At 37.0% G+C, this 21,072-nt stretch overlaps 1 protein-coding gene across 1 annotated transcript; it reads left to right on the forward strand.

The window, feature by feature from the left end:
• The first annotated feature begins 327 nt into the window (after nt 1–327).
• LOC110872443 (amino acid transporter AVT1C) lies at nt 328–8,265 on the forward strand. The gene is made up of 13 exons (XM_022121241.2): nt 328–440; nt 1,193–1,461; nt 2,192–2,481; nt 3,188–3,402; nt 4,249–4,272; nt 5,541–5,721; nt 5,801–6,023; nt 6,187–6,322; nt 6,456–6,475; nt 6,669–6,814; nt 7,344–7,387; nt 7,632–7,694; nt 7,982–8,265. Exons 2-13 carry the CDS (start codon nt 1,223–1,225, stop codon nt 8,072–8,074), a joined length of 1,674 nt encoding a protein of 557 aa, XP_021976933.1. The 5' UTR covers nt 328–440; nt 1,193–1,222; the 3' UTR covers nt 8,075–8,265.
• The last annotated feature ends 12,807 nt before the right edge of the window (nt 8,266–21,072 follow it).

Genomic DNA, 21,072 nt, shown 5'->3' on the forward strand with positions numbered 1-21,072 from the left:
ATATGACATCCACGATCATCATTAGTTAATAATTATCCATGCACACCATATGACATCCACTATCATCATTACACATTCATGAACACCTCATTGCAGGCTGCACAGCTAACAGATTTAAAATCAAATATAGTTATGATTAACATTAATAAAATGAAGAAAATAAATCCCATAACATTTAAAATTAATTGAAGTACCAATTATGTAAAATATTTATGCCGTGACGAAATGTGAAACTTGTTTCATATTTAATATTATTAATTAATATTTATATTTTATTAGGTTGAAGTCTATATATAGTCTATATGCTGAGCCGCAATATCAGGCTATCAGCAACAGACGGAGCCTTCTCCCTCTGTTCCACCTCTATTCTTTAGAGATCTTTGCATTCACAACACCTCAATTGTTTGTCAAAATTTGTCACTGCTAGCATTCAAAAACAGGTACATATATATCAAATTGTTTTGGCTGTAATCAGTGTTATATATGTTGTCAAATCGTATTGGCTATAGTAAAGTATTGTGTTAAGGATATTGTAAACATTTTACGTTTATATATCAACACTTTGGATTTTTTTAGGATTTGTATCAATAAAACAGTATGGTATTGCTTTGGGTATATGAGGGACGGCTAGACTGTTAAAAATAAGTTGTTGATTTAGGCCCCGCATTTAAGAGATCCCTAAATTTCTTGATTATATACTGAATCCGTACATCAGTTCTTGGTTATTGAATATGGCTTTACAATGTTGGTATTGACAACATAGAAAGTGTAGATAATGAATTTTTGCCATTTTATCATTTTTTTTTTTTTTTGCGTTCTCACAAATTGGATTTGAATAAGTGATTTAAGGATTCATTTCGTCAAATTTTCAGGTTTCTACAACACGATAACACAGAAAAAGTATACTTGGAAGGGTATTCAATTCACTAATTAAAACACTCACAATTGTAATACACGTGCTTCTATGCCTTAAAAAATCGTATAAATGTGTGATCGTATTCCCACGTGTTAGAATCCTAACAAAAAGATATTTTTTATCACGTAAACGGCCAATTTTAGAATCCGGTCTCCCAAAAATGTTGAGCTGATCTTGTGTGCAATTGTTTGTGGTTTTGGACGTTATACCATTGTTTAAGACAAAGTAACATCTGAATGTGTAATATGAAGTTTTATGATGTTTCTGGTTTTGAAGATTTAAAGAGAAAGCTTAAAGGTTGAGAGAATGGATAATATGGAATCTGACTACATCTTTCTTGTTGAGACTGAAAATGAGGATAAAGAAACGAATTTTGACGGAGATGAAGATAAAGATAAGGATTTTGATGGCGATGAAGATAAGGATTTCAATGGAGATGAAGACGAAGATACTGGGAAGGATTGCTATTCTTCCATATATGCGGATAACGACCCTCATAGCAGCAATCCTAACTCTTTGGACCCATCATGGCCTAGAAGTTATAGGTATTACCCTCTTCCCTTTTGGTGTTATTATTTTTGGCCCATAATTTTTTGTTTTGTATTCTTCAGAGAGGATATATTAAGCGATTATTACCTTGACGTTCAAATTTATATGGGTTATTAATCAAACAATTAGGTTTCTAAACTGGTAGTAAAGATCATAGTTATTAAAGGCGCTAGGCGCACTCAAGGCGCATAGGCCTCACCTGAGGCCTAGGCGCAAAGCGCAAAAAAAAAAAAAGAAAAAAAAAGCGAGCGCCTGAGAAAAATAAAGCACATTATGAAATAAAATTAAAATATATTATGTATTAGAAATAGTAAAACTATTCTTCAAACAAAATAAACAAAATCTTTTATATAACACCTTATATCATCTATTTAATACCAAAAGTTCTAAAACATTAGTGTAGAAAAATAGATTTCCTTGGATGAAAGTAGAAATCTGGCTAAAATCTTGTCGGAATTTAGAGAATTTGGCCGGAAACTCTCCGGAATCTAGGAATCGCGCTGAGAATGTGCGCCTGAACCATCACCGTGAGAATTAAAGCGCAATTTCTTCTACTTAAAGAGCAACTGCCTCGCCTCGCCTGAAAAATGGGCCTAGGCGCAAGAGGCAATGGCTTTTAACAACTATGGTAAAGATAAGTGGTTATTTCTAATGAAATACAAGTACTGCAATGCATTATTTCATCCCTAATTTTATTTACTGAACTTTCCTGGTATTATGTTTCAGGAAGTCGATGGATCTTTATGGTCGTGTAGCATCTTCTAGTCTGAACTTTCTAGGGTCTTCTAACTTATCATTGTTAGGTGGTTCATTCCTTTCGTCGTCTCCTAACAGGAGATGCACTTCCAAAACACTCACGAGTTTGGACGCCCATCTCTTGCTACCCCAAGAGTATAATAGCTTATCTGATCATTCACTTCCAAAACACTCACGAGGGTCTTCTGCCAAAAGGTTGCTTCAAAAAGAGAAATCTCCTCAGACTGGAAAGATTTCATTCGGCCAAGCTGTGGTTAACGGTATATATGTGTTATCTTTGTTTAAACTAAAATTTAGAATGTTTACCTATTACTAATGTCTTCTATGAGAAAAATAAGCATATGGCTTTTAACATGTGTTATTTTTAGTTAAACCACAATCAGTCAATAATTTATTAGGCATACAAATGAATATATACTAATGTCTTCCATATTTTTGTAGCTAATTTGGCTAAGGAGATGAACTCTCTGTAGTTCTCTATAAACTCCTATGATTTTATTAGGCATACACATGAATATGTACACAAATAATCTAACCGACTAGAGAGGTAAACGAAGAAACTATACAAGATAATAACCATAAATACAACATATAATACATTCCGAATAATATATAAATATAGTCGGTTAATACTCTCAACAACCTAGAAAGGTGAAACCCCAATAGCCCAAATAGGTAGTCTGATCTTTGTAACTCCAAATCAACTTAAAATCATGGAGAAAGTTACTAATTCTTACAAAAAACTGAAAGGTGTTTAAACTTCTTACTTTCGATCCGCGTGGATAGTTTGTTATGATTTAACACTTCAATCTTATTTTCAATACAATATTACAACCTAATGGAAAACAAGGGGAAAGAATCTAATTTATATTGGCACCAATGTTTTGTATGATATGATGTCACTGGTTGAATTATTGTACTGGCAAAATATTTTGGTAATTTTCCATCATTGATGATTTCTTGTAGGTGTGAATCTTCTTTGTGGAGTAGGTCTTCTTTCTACTCCTTATGCGGTGAAACAAGGAGGATGGGCTGGGCTGTCTATCCTTTCTTTCTTTTGTGTTGTTTCATTCTACACGGGTATCCTCCTTCGTTGCTGCTTGGATAGTAAGCCTGGTCTTCAAAGTTACCCAGATATTGGCCAAGCTGCATTTGGCATAATTGGGCGTCTAGTTGTTTCTGTAAGTTTGATTAATATCTAAGTGCTGTAGTTCACTTTTATATTCAAATTTGAATGAATATTTTATGAGTAGTGTTGTAGTTGACTCCAAATTCAATTATGACAAACTTTTACAAAGATTGTGTTCTACATTAATTACCCTTGATCCTTATTTTTCTATGATTAAATAAACAAGTGATTCCATAAAAAATTGCCTAGAGCTTTGTACCTTTCCCAACCTACATCTCAAGAAAGGCTAAAGGAACAATATATTACTTATAAAGACTAATAGTTAACCAGCTATATAACTTAAGTTGCATAACTCTAAAATGAATATTAACTTAGTTTACCTTATCAAATAGTGGTTCGTCATCCCTCTAGCCCACCATGCTAGGTACTCTTTGGCTTTACAATATTTTTACTATAATTTGGGACAATTTGATCTTATTGTGTATTTGATAGGCAGAGAGCTATTGAAAACTTTGAATAGCTATTATTTTTCTAGAGGATAAATGTATTTTGGATGCTTATTAGTGATTTATGCACTCTCTTAATAAAAAGTGACGCACCTGTACATTTTTCTTAGCTTTTAAGCACTTTCCTTAGCTTGTTGGTGATTTAAGCACTTTCTTAGTCTTTGACCATCATAAAAAGTGACACACCTGTACAATTTCTTATAATCTTATTTTATATCTGTTTAATTATATGACCCAGTGGATGTTGCAAACTAGATTTAAAGTTCATTTGCAACAAATTTTTTTGGACAAAACTAGAGTTTTCGAAAAATATAAGGATTCGATAGATGCCAATTAACATTATGGCTGGGTACTGAACTGCTGATCAAATTTTTTTTCTCTTGTTTTTGCAGATAGCTTTGTATGTGGAGTTATATGTAAGTATATCTGGCAAACTCATGTATTTTAGTGAGAGTGTTCTATGTGACTGTTAATTAACCTTTCAATTAGGGGATCATATAAACAAGTGAAATAATTCGAGAAAGAAATAAGAGCATGTCAGTATGTCACCACCCATCTTTTTCTTTGTCTTTCAAAGTAACATATTCCTATGCAAGTTTTCACTTCTCATAAGTTGCATCCTTTTATTGCTTGTTATATCAAATGTGATATGCATATGTACAAAGAAAGTTTGTATAACAAGATTTACATTTTGATATCTTTGGCTTTCGTTCTAAATATAATCAAATGATTGGAATTAGGGCTGTAAACGAACCGAACGTTTAGCCGTTCGGCGAGAAGTTTGTTTACGTTCGTTCGTTTTAATAAACGAACAAACATGAACAAGATATTTTGTTCGATTAGTTAAATGAACGAACATGAACATAAGTCTCGTTCGTTCAATTGTGTTCGTGAACGTTCGTAACGTGTTCGTGAACATTCCTTCGTTTATGTTCGTTTGTTTGTGTTGTTAATTAAAGATTTTTGAGCTTTTGTACATTTTATCTAAACTTTTTGTAAACTTGAATTTTTCTTTATTTTATTACACTAACAATTAAACGAGGAAACCTTATTTCCACCTTGTTTATATACCATCCTCTTTCTTTTCTTATTGTTCACATAAAAAAAAATACTATTGACCTTCGTTTCATGATTAGGGCTTCAAGTTCTAGTATTGCTCTCTCCCTCATCTACCTTTAGCCTTCATTGCATTTGCCGAATTTATTTGTGTTGTCTGTGTTCGTAAACACATTCATTTCCTTAACGAACGAACATGAACATATATAATATCTCATTCGGTAAGTGTTCATGAACCGTTCGTGAACTCATTTATTTCCTTAATGAACGAACACGAACAAATTGTTTGTGTTCGTTCGGTTCGTTTACAGTCCTAATTGGAATGCTATTATAACATGATTGTATAACCTTAATATTTCTATAATTTGGTGAGTCAAGTGTTCACTTAACCGGCATTTTGTGTACACGCATAGGCTAGAAGTTGGTAAAGACCTTATATGTGAAGTTGGGTTTTTCTTTTAAAGATGGAATCAATTTGAATGTTGGTTTAAAAATACTTTTCTCCATGATAAAACATGTGCAGGTTCACTGTTGAGCAGACAAAGTTTTATAGTCTTCCAAGTTTTTCCAATGTTTTGATCACTTGACTTTCGTGTTGATTAGATTACCCGTGTTTCCCCCATTGCAGGCATCGTGCGTTGAATTTATAATCTTGGAAAGTGATAACCTATCTTCTTTGTTTCCATATGCACATTTAAACCTTGGAGGATATCAACTAAGTTCACATTATTTGTTTGCAATTATAATCACTCTTATTGTGCTCCCTTCAGTTTGGCTTCGCGACATGAGTGTTCTCAGTTACCTCTCTGGTTAGTGCAAAAGATAGTGAAACATCTACATACGTTGTGAACTTTTTGAATTTTAACTTTGTTATGCTTTTGTATCCAGCTTGCGGAGTTTTTGTAACAATTCTTTTGGTCATTTGCTTGTTTTGGGTTGGATTAGTGGATTCCGTTGGCTTCCAGACTGAAAGTACCACAATATTGAACATTTCCACTTTGCCTGTATCTATTGGGCTTTATGGTTACTGTTATGCTGGTCATGCTGTTCTTCCAAACATTTATATGTCCATGGAAAAGAAAAGTCAATACCCTCTAGTCCTTTTAGCTTGGTAAGAACACTTTTGCAATCAACATCATCCCATATTCAGCCAAATAAAATCTTATTTTCTCAACGGAGAGTGAATGTTTAGCATTCAATCAATATTTTCATATATGAAGATCATTTGTGTAATTTGTGTAGTTCTATAGCTTGGATTTTTTTTCTTCTTGTAGCTTCACCATATGTACTCTTCTTTACGCTGGAGTTGCCGTGTTGGGATACATGATGTTTGGGGAATCAACAGAATCACAATTCACGCTCAATCTGCCTAAAAATTTGTTTGCCTCCAAAATCGCTGTCTGGGCTACGGTATGTTAACAAAAATACATGCCTTTATCTTGAAAACTAATTTCAAAATCATGTGTTTAATGTGGTAAAGATTGTAATTACATTTATATTTTGAGATTTCTTTGTACTCACTTCTTACCATTGTTTTTTGTAGGTATTCAGTCCACTTACCAAATATCCTTTTTATTGTGAAACCATGATCAAGGCTCTTGAAACTTTTCTATTCCTAAAAAGATTTTTTCTTCATTAAAATATTTCTTTTTCATATGTTGCACTGATCTAATGTGGATTAGAAACACGATCCTGAAATCATCATGTGATTTAGCTATCCAATAAAGAACTATTGTATCCTCTTAACAAGAATTACATATGCGTTAACCATATCTCCGGTGGCTCTGAGTTTGGAGGAACTCATACCATTAAAGCATCAACAGACTCGCTTCTATTCCATTCTCATTAGAACGACATTGGTGATCTCTACTTTACTTGTAGGCCTCTCGATACCGTTCTTTGGTAGGCTCTCCTAACTGACATTCCTCTAGTGTATTCAGTTTTGGTTCTTGTGCTAGTATTTTTATCACTTATAATGCATCATGAATGTTGCTTTATGTGCACACTGAGGGCATCATTATCACTTATTAAAACACTTTTGTTCTTTGTCTGTTATCTTAGTATTAACATCATTCATTAATGAGCTCTTTCTAGTACCAATGCCAAAAAAAATGGCATAGTTTTTTTTTTTTTTTTTTTTTTTTTTTTTTTTTTTTTTGTAAAAATGAGTGATTTGGGTAAAGATAAATAAATGGAAATGTGAATGTGAATGCTAAGTCGTTTTAATTGGCAAAAAATATACTCTATACTGATGGTTTATTTGCAATTAACAAAGAAATTGGGAGTTTTTCTCTTAAGTTATCGACCATGTATGATCTTAAATGTGGTGAGTGTTGGTAAAGTAAATCAAATCTAACCATCATAAATCCACAGTTTTTCCTCATTCAGCTTGTTGAAACACATATTGGTGATCTTTTTATTCTTTCTACAGGTCTGGTATTGTCGCTGATCGGATCTTTACTAACAATGCTAGTGGTAAGTTATATTACATGCCATACCAAATGAGCTATTCCCTGCATTTGTCCTTCCTTTGAACTAAGAGGCCATACAATATATATTTTTAGGATCTCTTTTTTTGTTTGTTTTTGCTTTAAGAAACACACATAAATCACACTTAGAGGGTAATATATATGTTTATTTTGTTTATTATAACTCAACAATATGTTTTAGTATTTTTCACATTTGCTAACAGAAACTAATGCATCTTTTGTGATTCCAGTCATTGATATTTCCCTGTGCTTGCTTTTTACGTCTCCTAAAGGGCAAGATAACTCGCTTTCAGGTATCACATATGACTCTCCTTAGTTTAGCCCAATATATCACAAATGTGCTATCATGTTGATTTAAATTCTGGCCACTTTTTTAATCAAGGAACCCATAAAGTAGTCAGTATATTAACCCGGTTAAATGTTAATTCACACGTTGAGAAATAACATTTTGGCAAAAGAGCAATTTATTGCTATCCTATGTTCACACCCTGAGAAAGTATTAAAGTAATTCTATGTGTATTTGACTTATTTCATCTGTTTATTCTTATCTTACCCTTTCATTTACCTGTTTTGTTGTTAGGGATCACTTTGCGTGTTAACTATTGCAATCGGCATCATCTCATCAGTGTTTGGAACCTACACCGCTTTGTCTAAAATCATTCAACTGCTATGATTACATTTGGTTACATGCTTATAACGAACTCCAGAACATTCTGTTGCCCATTTATCCAATTAGGCAGTGAATTGAGTTACCTTCAAGAATATTTATTAGCGTTGTACGCTATTTTTTTGCCAGTCTTTTTAATATTCTTTAGGAAGGATCTTCTTCTGTATTAATTCAATCTTGAACGAAGGAATCTATTTTTGAGTTCCCTTTCTGTTGAAGATTTGATGTAGACTAGAAAACGGGATAGGAAATCGGACCAGTTGATTCTCACAGAATACCAGGAACGATTCTTCCAAAAAAATTCGTTGATTCTCAAAGAATATCGAAAATTGGGATTTTCACACACAAAACACACTAGTGAATTGGCAGAGAAAAATGACTTTTCATATATTTCCAAACTGATTTGCCTTCTCTAATTACAATCATATAAATAACAACGTAAATTGAAAACGGGCCTCAAAAAACACTTAGGCCAAAAGCTAGAACGAAATAAAAGTCCACCAAAAGTAGTAAAAAACATAAAACGATAAATAACTCATAGAAATAAGCGTTTTTAGGCCCGAACGATGACCCAAACCGCCATAGGCCGTTTGTAGAAAGATGAGCCTCGCTCTCACGATTGATTCGCCTGGTCGCACGCCCAAAACGGACACCCGTAGCCCAAGTTATAAAGTGAAACCCCTTTTGTGACACTATCTTGGGCCTCCAAATATAAGATGGCCCGCTCCTCCACACTTGGGCCCACATCAAGATTATAGCTGAAATCAAATCAAACAACACCTAAGAACAAGTGACTCAAAACATCAACATAGAATGAATCAAACGACAAATTGAATTAGAATTTAGAACTTTATTCAATAAATCAGTCACGAATCCAAAACTGGAATTACAAGTATCAATTCAACAAGAAGAAGAAAGGCCAGCTGAATTTTTCGCTGCTTAACCCCTATATCAGCTACTTAACGGCTAATTAACAAACCATTTTCTGCTTTACACAAATGCCCCTTGAACTTCTAAGATGTTGCTAGTTGCAACCAGAACTTCCTTTAAAACTCTGTATCTATCATTTGACTTCTTTCATTTGCTTTTATAACTTTAGGTATAAATCTGCCTAATTCATTCAATTCTTCGTTAACATGTAACAACTCCAAACAGTGCTTCAATTTTGAACCAGAAACACCTTTTTGTGACTATATATGCAATGCAGGCTACAACATTATTTTTAGGGGGGTCAGTACGATTGCGGTGACTCCATCGGGGAGTTTGTTTCACCGAGCGGAGAATTGGCGGCGACCCCATTTCAGTGATCGGGGAGTTGGGTTTTCGGTGTATAGTCACCGATTGGAACTAGCCGTTTGAGTGGGAATATTACTGTTGGAACTAGCCGTTATTTTAAAAAAAAAAATCAACTTTTCTTTATATAAACAACACCATTTTTCACCATTCTCTTCTCCATCTAACTATTTTCTAAAAAAAATCACTTCTTCCATTTTTCACTTCTATTTTCTAAAAATGGATGATATATGTTAGAAAAACAACCCAGAAATTGACCCAGAGAATCAACGATTAACGATTGAATCTTATTGAATGTGAAAGAGAATTACAAGAAAGAAATTACAAGAAATTGAAAATTAATGAACTCACTCTACAATCTACCGCAACCCCCTATTTATACTAAACTCACAAATTCAGTTACAACTATCCGTTGTAAGAATTTCCACAAACGCCCCCTGAACTTACAAGAATGTAAGTATCAGACCTTGTAACTAAACAACTGCTCTTTAACACCTTAAGCACTGATCTACTCCTTAACAGAGTGTTAAACTACTGATTCACTATCTACTGCTTATTCCACCAGCAGCTGTTATACCACAATCAGTTGTTACCCTCACTAGTTAATCACCATCAGTGTTTGATCACAAGCAGTGCTTAGAATTCCATCAGCTGTTTGTCTTCGTTTAGTCCCAAACAGTGGTTTGCTTATTTATTAATACTCATCAGTAGTTACAACTGAAATGTTACTTTTCTCTACAATCTCCACCTAAGTAACAATTCACTAAACTTAATGAGTTAAAGCAAAATGTAAACTTTGCACCTGGCAAAGCCTTGGTCATCACATCAGCTGGGTTAACATCTGTTCCAACCCACTTGACCACCACTTCCTTAGAAGTCACCACATCTCTGATCCAAAACATCTTCACATTGATGTGTTTGGTTCTCTCATGAAATACACTGTTCTTTGACAACTGGACAGCACCTTCATTATCACAATTCACCTCCACACCATCCAACCTGATTCCCAAATCAGCAACCATACCCTTTAACCATAAAGACTCTTTTACCCCTTCAGTTAAAGATATGAATTCAGCCTCAGTTGTGGATAGTGCCACAACATGCTGCAACTGAGACTTCCAGCTCACCACATTCCCCATGACTGAGAACACATAACCAGTTATTGATCTGCCATTATCTTTGTCTTTTGCATAATCTGAATCAACATAACCACTGACCATGTTCTCCTTCTCAGCAGGACTCTCAAACTTTAAACCAAGTTTCTTTGTACCAGCCAAATACCTGAGAATCCACTTCACTGCTGCCCAATGATTTTTATCAGGATTTGCCATATACCTGCTCACCACACTAACAGCATATGCGATATCAGGTCTTGTGCAGACCATGAGATACATCAGACTCCCAACAGTGTTTGCATATGGAACTTTGCTCATGTATTCTTCCTCTTCATCTGTTTGAGGACAATCTTTCTTTGACAAATTGAAATGAGCTGCAAGAGGAGTTGTAACAGGCTTACACTCTCCCATTCCATAATTCTTCAACACTTTCTCAATATAAGAAGATTGAGACAGTGTTAACACCTTTTCTGCCCTGTTTCTGTGGATTTCCATACCAAGTATCTTCCTGGCTTTCCCCAAATCCTTCATTTCAAACTCTCTCATCAACAGTTGTTTGGTTTCTTCTATTTGGCTTTTGCTTTCACAAGCTATTATCATATCATCAACATACAAGAGCAAATAGACAAATTTACCCCTGTCATACTCCCTATGATACACACAACTGTCATAAGGACTCCTGCTGAAACCACTACCCACAATGTATTCATCAAATCTTTTGTACCACTGTCTGGGGGACTGCTTCAGCCCATACAAGGACCTCTTCAGTAAACATGCCTTATCTTCTTGGCCTTTGACCTCATACCCCTTTGGTTGTGCCATATAGATCTTTTCCTCCAAATTACCATGCAAAAATGCAGTTTTCACATCCATTTGTTCCAACTCCAGATCTAATGATGCAACCAACGACAATATAACTCTAATTGAGACATGTTTGACTACAGGAGAAAAGATCTCATTGTAATCAACACCTGCCTTTTGAGTAAATCCCTTAGCCACCAGTCTTGCTTTGTATCTTGGACCTTCTCCTGGTTTGACACCTTCTTTAATTTTGTAGATCCACTTGCAAGACACCAACTTCTGGTCTTTTGGCTTGTTTACCAACTCCCAAGTACCATTCTTGTACAAAGACTCCATCTCTTCATCCATTGCTTTATACCACTTTTGACTATCTTCCGAATTAACAGCTTCTTCAAAAGTTAGCGGTTCATAGATGCTTTCTTTCTCTGCTGCTACAAAAGCAACTGCAGAAATATCTTCTTGATCTCTGTACCTCAGTGGTTTCACAGCTTTCCTCTTTGACCTGTCTCCCACCAAAATGTAATCCTCCAAATTTGGTACACTTTGACTTGTCTCATCCTGACTTACATCAGAACTTCCACTTTGACTTGTTTCACCCTAAGTTGCACCAGACCTTTCAACATTCACCTTTGGTCTGTTTAACACTGGCTCCACCTCAAACTGAAGATCATCTTTCTTGGATACACTTTTGTTTATTGTCACCATAACATCTTTGTACAGGACATTCTCCCTGCACTGAACATTTCTGCTCACTATCACCTTTGGATTTTGCAACCTCCAAAGCCTGTATCCCTTAACACCTTCAGTATATCCCAGCATTACACACTTTTGAGATCTTGGATCCAACTTATCATCACTCACATGAGAATACACCAATGACCCAAAAACTTTTAAATCTTCATACTCAGGTTTAGTACCAGACCACATCTCCATAGGTGTCTTCATCTGTATTGCTGATCAAGGACATCTATTGATCAAATAAGCTGCAGTGGATACAGCTTCTCCCCAGAACTTCTTTGGCATTCCTGAGGTTGCCAACATACACCTCACTCTTTCTAACAAAGTTCTGTTCATTCTCTCAGCCAAACCATTCTGTTGTGGAGTACCAGGAATGGTTAAGTGTCTGGCAATACCATTTTCTTTGCAAAATTTATCAAACTCATGATTACAAAACTCCAGCCCATTATCTGTTCTGAGTTTCTTCACTTTCTTCTCAGTTTGATTCTCCACCAATACTTTCCATTCTTGAAACTTCTTGAAAGTATCACTCTTGTGTTTAAGCACATAAACCACACTCTTCTTGAGTAATCATCTATGATGGACAAGAAGTATCTACCACCTCCCAAGGTTTCTGTTCTTGCAGGCCCCCACAGATCAGAGTGTACATAGTCTAAGACTCCCTTAGAACTATGTTTTCCTTTGCTGAACTTCACTCTTTTCTGTTTGCCCAAAACACAGCTTTCACAAAAGCTTATATCACAGTTCTTTAGATCACCAAGAACTTGTTGTTTGGACAACTCAATCAGGCCTTGTTGACTTATATGACCAAGTCTTTTATGCCACTTCAGGGCTTCATCATCACCTTCTTCACTTGCCACAGCAGCCACTCCATCAACAACTTTACAATCCAACATGTAAATGTTGTTCTTGATTCTAGTACCACTGAGCAACACCATAGACCCTTTTATGACCCTGGCCTTTCCTTCTCTAAGACTGACATGATATCCCATTTTCTCTAAAGTACCAAGAGATAATAAACTTCTCTTAAGATCAGGGATGTACCTCACATCTTTGAGATCAAACGTGATGCCAGATTCTGTCTTCATTGTGACTGTACCAATGCCAAGAATCTGACAAGGCCTGTCATCTCCGAGCTTTACAGACCCCATGTCCACCATCTTCAACTCTTTGAAGGCTTCTCTCAGAGGTGTCATATGGAATGAACATCCTGAATCCATTACCCATTTTTCTTGATTACATTCACTCGTGACAACAAGAACATCAGCACTGTAATAACCTCCTTCTGACTGATCATCAGAATCTACATGACTACTTTGCCCTTTTGAGTAATTACTACTTTGCCCTCTTGAATAGCTACCTTCACCTTTTCTTTTCTTGAATTCTGGACAGTCTTTCTTGAAGTGCTTCTTTGAATTACAAACAAAACATCTCCTCTTGAATCTTGACTTGGATTTTGACCTGGAACTCCTACTGCCACCGCTATAATTCCTTTGATCCGACCTTCCTCTCACATACAAGCCATCTCCACCTTCTTCTTTAGAATCTGACCTTTTCTTCAATTCTTTTGAATTCAAGGCAGACAATACATCTTCCATAGACAGAGAATCTCTACCATACATCAATGTATCCACAAAGTGTTCATATGATGATGGTAAAGAAGTGAGAAATATTATGGCCTGATCTTCATCATCCAATGCCACCTCTATATTTTCAAGATCCAAGATTAACTTGTTGAATTCATCTGTATGGTCTTCAAGACTCTTTCCAGATGACATGTGAAACGTATACAACCTCTTCTTCAAATACAACCGATTTGCCAAAGATTTTGTCATATACAATGACTCCAACTTTGCCCAAATCCCTGCAGCAGACGTCTCCTTGGATACTTCACGAAGAACTCGATCACCAAGACTCAATATGATTGCACTATGAGCCTTTTCGAGCATATCCTTCTTCTCTTTATCAGTTAAGCCTTTAGGAAGTTTATCTTCTCCTTTCAGCGCATCTACCACACCATTATGAACCAGAAGAGCCCTCATCTTCACACGCCATAGGCTGAAATCACTCCTCCCATCAAACTTCTCCAATTCAAACTTCGTTGACACCATCTTTGATCTCTGATTGCGGAATATGAACGTCAATTTCTTCTAATCGAGCCACCAATGGCTCTGATACCACTTGTTAGAAAAACAACCCAGAAATTGACCCAGAGAATCAACGATTAACGATTGAATCTTATTGAATGTGAAAGAGAATTACAAGAAAGAAATTACAAGAAATTGAAAATTAATGAACTCACTCTACAATCTACCGCAACCCCCTATTTATACTAAACTCACAAATTCAGTTACAACTATCCGTTGTAAGAATTTCCACAAACGCCCCCTGAACTTACAAGAATGTAAGTATCAGACCTTGTAACTAAACAACTGCTCTTTAACACCTCAAGCACTGATCTACTCCTTAACAGAGTGTTAAACTACTGATTCACTATCTACTGCTTATTCCACCAGCAGCTGTTATACCACAATCAGTTGTTACCCTCAGTAGTTAATCACCATCAGTGTTTGATCACAAGCAGTGCTTAGAATTCCATCAGCTGTTTGTCTTCGTTTAGTCCCAAACAGTGGTTTGCTTATTTATTAATACTCATCAGTAGTTACAACTGAAATGTTACTTTTCTCTACAATATACCACCGCTATTCCTTCCAATTGATATTCGTGAAGACGACGATTCTTCCTCAAGCTATCGTAGTTTAATTTTTTTCCAAAATCTTTTTAACGAAGCCGCCGAACTTGAAGACACAGGGTACTTCTAGAAAAAGGAAATTTGTCCGTTGAGATCTGAGATCGAGAGAAATGTCACGAAAACCTTATGAGAGATTATTTTGTCGAGGAGCCCGTATTCAACGAAGAGGTTTTTTGCCATAGGTTTCGTATGTCGAAAAGGTTGTTTTTAAAAATTGTGAGTGACGTGCAAGCGAATATCTGTGGTTTCAAGAGACCATAGATGGGGCTTTAAAGAAGAGTTTTACACCGATGCAAAAAGTTACGTAACGATTAAGCAACTTGCAACCGGTAACCCTCCAGACGAGTACGACGAGTGTTTAAATTTGTCCGAAAGGACGTCCCGTGAATGTCTAGAAAATTTTTGCGAAACGGTATGTAATTTATACGCTTCCGAGTTTTTACGTAGACCTACTAGCCACAATGTTGCGCTCTTGTACCAAACTCATGAGGAGAAACATCACCTTCCTGGGATGTTGGGTAGTCTTGACTGTACACATTTTGTTTGGAGAATGTTTATAACGGAGTTGCGGGGTCAATATATGAGGGGGATCACAGTTACCCAACAGTTATGCTCGAAGCGGTGGCCTCTCAAGATTTATGGATTTGGCATGCTTTTTGTGGTCCAGCAGGTTCACAAAACGACATCAACGTGCTCCAACAATCTCCGTTATTTCTTACTCAACGAAATGGAACGGCACCAAAATGCCCATTTTACGTGAACAATCACTTGTACAAGCGTGGATACTATCTTACCGATGGAATCTACCCTACTTGGTTCGTGTTTGTGAAATCATTTCCGTATCCTCACATTGTGAAAGAAAAGAAGTTCAAGAGGCAACATGAGGCAGCAAGAAAAGACGTGAAACGGGCTTTTGGTGTTTTAAAGGCAAAATGGGGTATACTTAATCGACCGATGCGTGCTATGAGTGTTAAAAAAATTAGGAGTGTCGTATAATCGTGCATTATTATGCATAATATGATTCTAAAAGACGATGGAAACGCAATTGCACCGGTACATATTCGAGATCCTCCAGTCGAGCCCGTTTTCGAAGATACTGCTTATAACGAGCTCATTGATGAAGATACGCATTATAGACTAAAGTATGATCTTGTGGAGCATCTTGGAGAACAAGATTTACCCCATCTTTTGGCGGATTCCGACGACGAATAGTTAAACTAGGTTTTTTTAGTTTATTTTTATATTTTAATGTCATGTTATTTAATTTAATTATGTAATGTGTTTTTAATTAAAAGTATTTTTATTTAGTTTAAAATATGTTTTATTTATTTATGAATAATTTCTAGAAATAATTAAAAATATATAACTCAAACACCCTATAGTGTTTAAATCATTGCCAGTGATTGAGTGTAAAATAGGGAGTGGAATGAGGACTTGACATGGCATGATATTATTTGTTGGACAATGACTCAAACACCCTAAAGTGATTGAATGATACCCTCTACCCTTAGTATCAACAAACTAAGGGCCGGTCCTGAGAATTTAGGTGTTGATCGGAGTGTCGCGCTCCGGTCAAAGATAATATTTATATGCCCTAATTACCCTTAACAATGTGTTAGTGGTAGTAAGGGGTCGAACCACGAAGAGTATGTGGTTTGTGTATGGATTTGACTGAATTATAAAGAATTGTCACAATTATGAAGCTTGCCAGATATTTTTGTATTTTTGTTTAATAGAAAGATGTGAAATTGGACTACTGAAATTGAATTACTTAATTAACAACTACTACTTAACGATTGCAATAAATTTGGATACGAGAACAATAATAATAAAAAGGAATCACACCCGGCTTCGGTAATTGCTAACCTAGGATTTCTACAAGTTTTAGTTTTAACTCAAATGCATTTGATTAACGGATTTAGTGTACCGTGACTTAGGTGCTACTAACTATCAACGCCCCGAAGAACGGACAAAAAGACACTTTGTAATCAACACAAGTAAATCCTAACAATGATAATGCACAATTACATATCACCGTTTCGTGAAGTCATAACTTTTAACATCGCTCGACAATTCACGAATTCGCAACAAATGTAACACTATTATTAAGAGTTTCAAAAATCAAATACAAATTGTCACTAAGTTAAAACAAGAACAATTCGAAACCCTAGAATTAACAACTACCTACACCGGGGTGAAACCGAGATGATTAGCCGCTCATGGTTGATGCAACTTGATCACCGGATGTTTGGAATGCGGATGGAGTCATCTTGAAGCTTGATTGGATGATTGGTGAATGATGAAGGTTGGTGATGGATGGTGATGGTGGAAGGATTAGGGTTTTTGTAATGATTGATTGTGTAGATAGTGATAATGATTCTTGATTTGGATTCGGGATGTAGTGATGAATGGAATTGGTGATGGAATAGTTGGTGAATTAGGCTCCAAGATGAAGTTTCAAACTCTATTTTTAGTGTAACTCCCGTATTCAATGAAAGAACACCCATAAAAATCGAGCTTGGCCTTCAAAAGTGACTAAATTCGCGTTTTTGAAAACCAAAGCCCGTCGCCGACGGGCCTGACCCCGTCGCCGACGGGTCCCCAAAAACTGAAATGCGCCGACGGGTTAAATGACTGGTTACGAGCATTTCTGACTTACGGCCTTTTCCCGAACCCGTCGGGGACGGCCTATGCCCGTCGCCGACGGCTTGTCCCACCATGTTTTTCCAATTTTCGCTTCTTGAGTTCCCGGTTGACCCGTAACGCATCCCGGTGCTCCGGTTTTCGACCCGGTGACCCGTAAAGCTCCCAAAAAGCTCCTTAAACTCCATCAAACCTGCACAACACATTCTTGATTAAAAGTAGGCTATTCGAAACTAAAACTTACGTAAAAACGTCAAGTTACACAATAACGAGCACCGGTTTACAACCACGTATCACATCCCCACACTTGTCTTTTGCTTGCCCTCAAGCAAATCTGTATTTCACTTTCACGTGGGTCGAACAACAGATACACATCCCATTCCCGAGACAGAGGTTAAGGTCTATTGTCATACAAAAGTTCAAGCTCTTTACAAATTTCACATATTTACCGGTTAAGTGAATAATCACATATACTAATGGTTATCCAAGATTAACCCGCCCGTAAAACTAACAACTCATGCATATCCCTCACAATGTGCTCTCCACTCGGCTTAAAATTGGCTAACGTGTATAATGTATTAGCACTTCAACAATTAATCGCTCAAAACCAATTAGAACACGTACCTGCATAGGCTTGCAACTCAATCATTCTCCACTATCGAACACAAATACTAAGCACAAGTCAAAAGGTCTTTGAAGGGTTGTAACGGGGCTAGGCTAAGGGTAGGAAATAGGATATTTTTAAAGTGGCTAAAGTGATGAAAATTCAATTTTTATTACAAAAGACTATTCTAGACAAAAGTAAACTATAAACATCACTATAAGGCAACACTTAAGCCTTTTATTCAACAATTACTAATACTTCTTTTTGTGTTTTTCTCAAAGCTTTTTCAATCTTTTTCGCAACATTTTCTCTCTCTCTCTCTTTTTTTTTTTTTTTTTACGAATCATAACAACTATACAAACTGAAGCTCCTATAATCGAGTTTTCATCACACGGGTTTAAAAAGAAAAGGTTTAAGGTTTATGGGCTATATGGTGGTCAAACGAAAGGTTTAGGCTCAAAATGGGCAACTAAGGAGTTTGTTCGGGTAATGATAGAAAAATGGTTTTAAGAGAAAAAGGTTTACCTAATGCCTTAATCATTCTCGTACTTGTATTTGGTCTATAGTCTCAAACGTATCAAAAGTTGCAAGTTCTACAATACGCCACTAATGGTCCACTCAACAAAGAAACATGTAAATGTAACTCTATGATGTGAAAATGGCTCAAACCTCACGTATAAGGGTATGATATGTGATATGCATGATATACTAGTTTCTCAGGCGGATTATTCCCAAATAACCACCCGCTAAATACCCGTCATGTTATTAATTTGAACTTGACCATGACAAAAGACCAAATGGGTTGTGCCATCCCTCGTTGACTTTGGTTACTTGTGCTTTTGAGATCGCTTTGAAAACAAGACATTTTTTAAAAATTTTTGAAATTTTCCCCCATCCCCACACTTGAGGTAAACATTGTCCTCAATGTGTAGTGTTTAAATGAACGGGTCAAAATCGAAAATTTTTACTACTCCCCCATCCCCACACTTGAAATACATATTGTCCTCAATGTGTAAGAACTAGAGTTTTTTTTTTAAAATGCACAAGGGATGTGACACGGCTAACCTTCCCAACTTTTCACCCCGGAAATTAAAATACACATTACAATCCACTTATTCTAAACTACCAATCAAAGTAAAAAAGAAACACATGCACCTGATTTTTATCACTTGATGCTCATATCCTTTGTGTCTTCATAAAAAATGGCTGTCCCGCGAACCCGTTGTACCTACAAATTCTAATCCTTGTGTAGAAGCATGCTTCTCACAACCATCAACATTTGTTAGTTACTTAGTTCTACCCTTTTTCTATGAACACATTACCAAGCCATGCATTATCTCACTTCAATTTTATGTGGAAAATATTTTACAACAACAACAAGCCTAACTCACTTTCGTAGGAATCACGGTTGCATTTAGCGTATGCAACAAGCCCTTTTAAACCCCCCCAATAGCTTGGGAGGACGAGTAGGTCTCGTGAGGGTTATATAGGGAACACACCCACAAAGTTCATTTATCTAGGCAAAAATTAAATAAAAACGACAAGAACTAAAGGAACAAAATATACAACAACAACATAAAATATACCATACCTCTACCGCTGATATCGCTCGTTTGGATCCATTGGCGGGTTAGGTTGGTATGGATAACCAGTGAGGGCCTCGAACATCTCCCTATAGTTATCGAGGGGACTTTGCTCCCCTTGAGGCGGTGGTTGGTACGGGATCGGGACAAAGCTAGATCCTACCGCTTCGGGCCAATGCGGAGTCGGGTCGGATGGGCCTTGCGGGTGAGGAAGTTCAGAGTAATTTGTCCACCCCGAGTGCTCAGCATAGGGGAGGCCAGCTTGGTAGTCTCTTTGGTGTCGCTCCTGATCATGGAGCACTTTGGTGTTATTAATCGCCATTTGTTGAGAGACGTACAAAGCACTCCAACGGCGTCGGTTCAGTTCTCTTTCTTCCTGTTGACGTGCTGCCGCTGCTTCTTCCCATGCCCGTCTTCGGGCAGCCTCATCCTCCTGCATTTTTGCCAACTGTTCCATGTGTGATCTTTGCATTGCTTGGAACAGTTCTTGTTCTTCCATAAACTTGTTCATTCTTTCCCTCTGGGCTTCTTGAGCTGCCCAATATTCTTGCATTGCGGATCCATGCGACCCCTCCCAAGTATCCCTTCTTCGATTGTACTCCCTTCCTTCACCTATACAAGCAGAGACATTGTCATATATCTCCTGTTGCCTCCGATCAAAATTCTTGTAGGAAGGCACCCGTCTCATGGTCACAAAACCCGCCACATCTGCGTTAATTTCCCTATGTGGCCGCATGTACCGTTGCCTTGGTCTTTGTGTACCGGAGGGTTCAACTTCCTCTTCTTCCTCCCCCATTTCTTCATCTTCTTCCTCTACTGGTGGTGCTCCAGAAGTACGGATCTCAAACTTGTTGCCCAAATCATCGGTCACAGCGTACTTATTTCCCGAGAACTTAACTTCTATCTTCCAATTCTTCCTCATGTACGCCAAATTAAATTCCTCCACCGGCTTAGGAACCCATAGTGATTCCAGGGGTAAACAATTTTGTTGCACAATCATGGCGCTAATGAGGCGTGCGTACGGAATAAAACGCCTCTGGGACGACTCCCTAGTAGCCCACGTGTTCATCATTACTATATGGCGCCATGACAACGTTGGGGTTCCATAAAGCAAGGCGTGCACCACCCTACAGTCGCTCACTCTAACACCTCCACGATCACCAAACCTCGCCAAAATGTTCTCAACAGAAATCCCTTGAAGAATCTTCCCCTCAAGCGACATTTGCTTTCTTTTCATTTCTCCCCCTTTTGTGGAACGGTAAGATAATATCTAACAGTTGCTCGGCATCGTTGTTGTTCAAATGATTATCCAAAAACTGCTCGATGGGTGGGTAATCATATGCTTGTACTCCCAGGGAGTCGAAACGAGCAATACGATTCATCGTCTCGAAGGACATTATCATGTTCCCTCGAGTAGTCTTTCCCACCAACTTCCACTGTGATGGAGATTCATTCTTGTTCATGAGCTTCAAGGT

The sequence above is a fragment of the Helianthus annuus genome, chromosome 8, assembly GCF_002127325.2.
Source record: "Helianthus annuus cultivar XRQ/B chromosome 8, HanXRQr2.0-SUNRISE, whole genome shotgun sequence".
NCBI classification, from domain to species: domain Eukaryota; kingdom Viridiplantae; phylum Streptophyta; class Magnoliopsida; order Asterales; family Asteraceae; genus Helianthus; species Helianthus annuus.

What these genes read in the sequence shown, in the direction of transcription:
- LOC110872443 (XM_022121241.2), top strand. Translation starts at nt 1,223, where the DNA reads ATGGATAATATGGAATCTGACTACATCTTTCTTGTTGAGACTGAAAAT. An exon ending in TCATGGCCTAGAAGTTATAG is followed by an intron (nt 1,462 to 2,191) that starts GTATTACCCTCT and finishes ATTATGTTTCAG; the next exon opens with GAAGTCGATGGATCTTTATG. An exon ending in GCAAGATAACTCGCTTTCAG is followed by an intron (nt 7,695 to 7,981) that starts GTATCACATATG and finishes TTTTGTTGTTAG; the next exon opens with GGATCACTTTGCGTGTTAAC.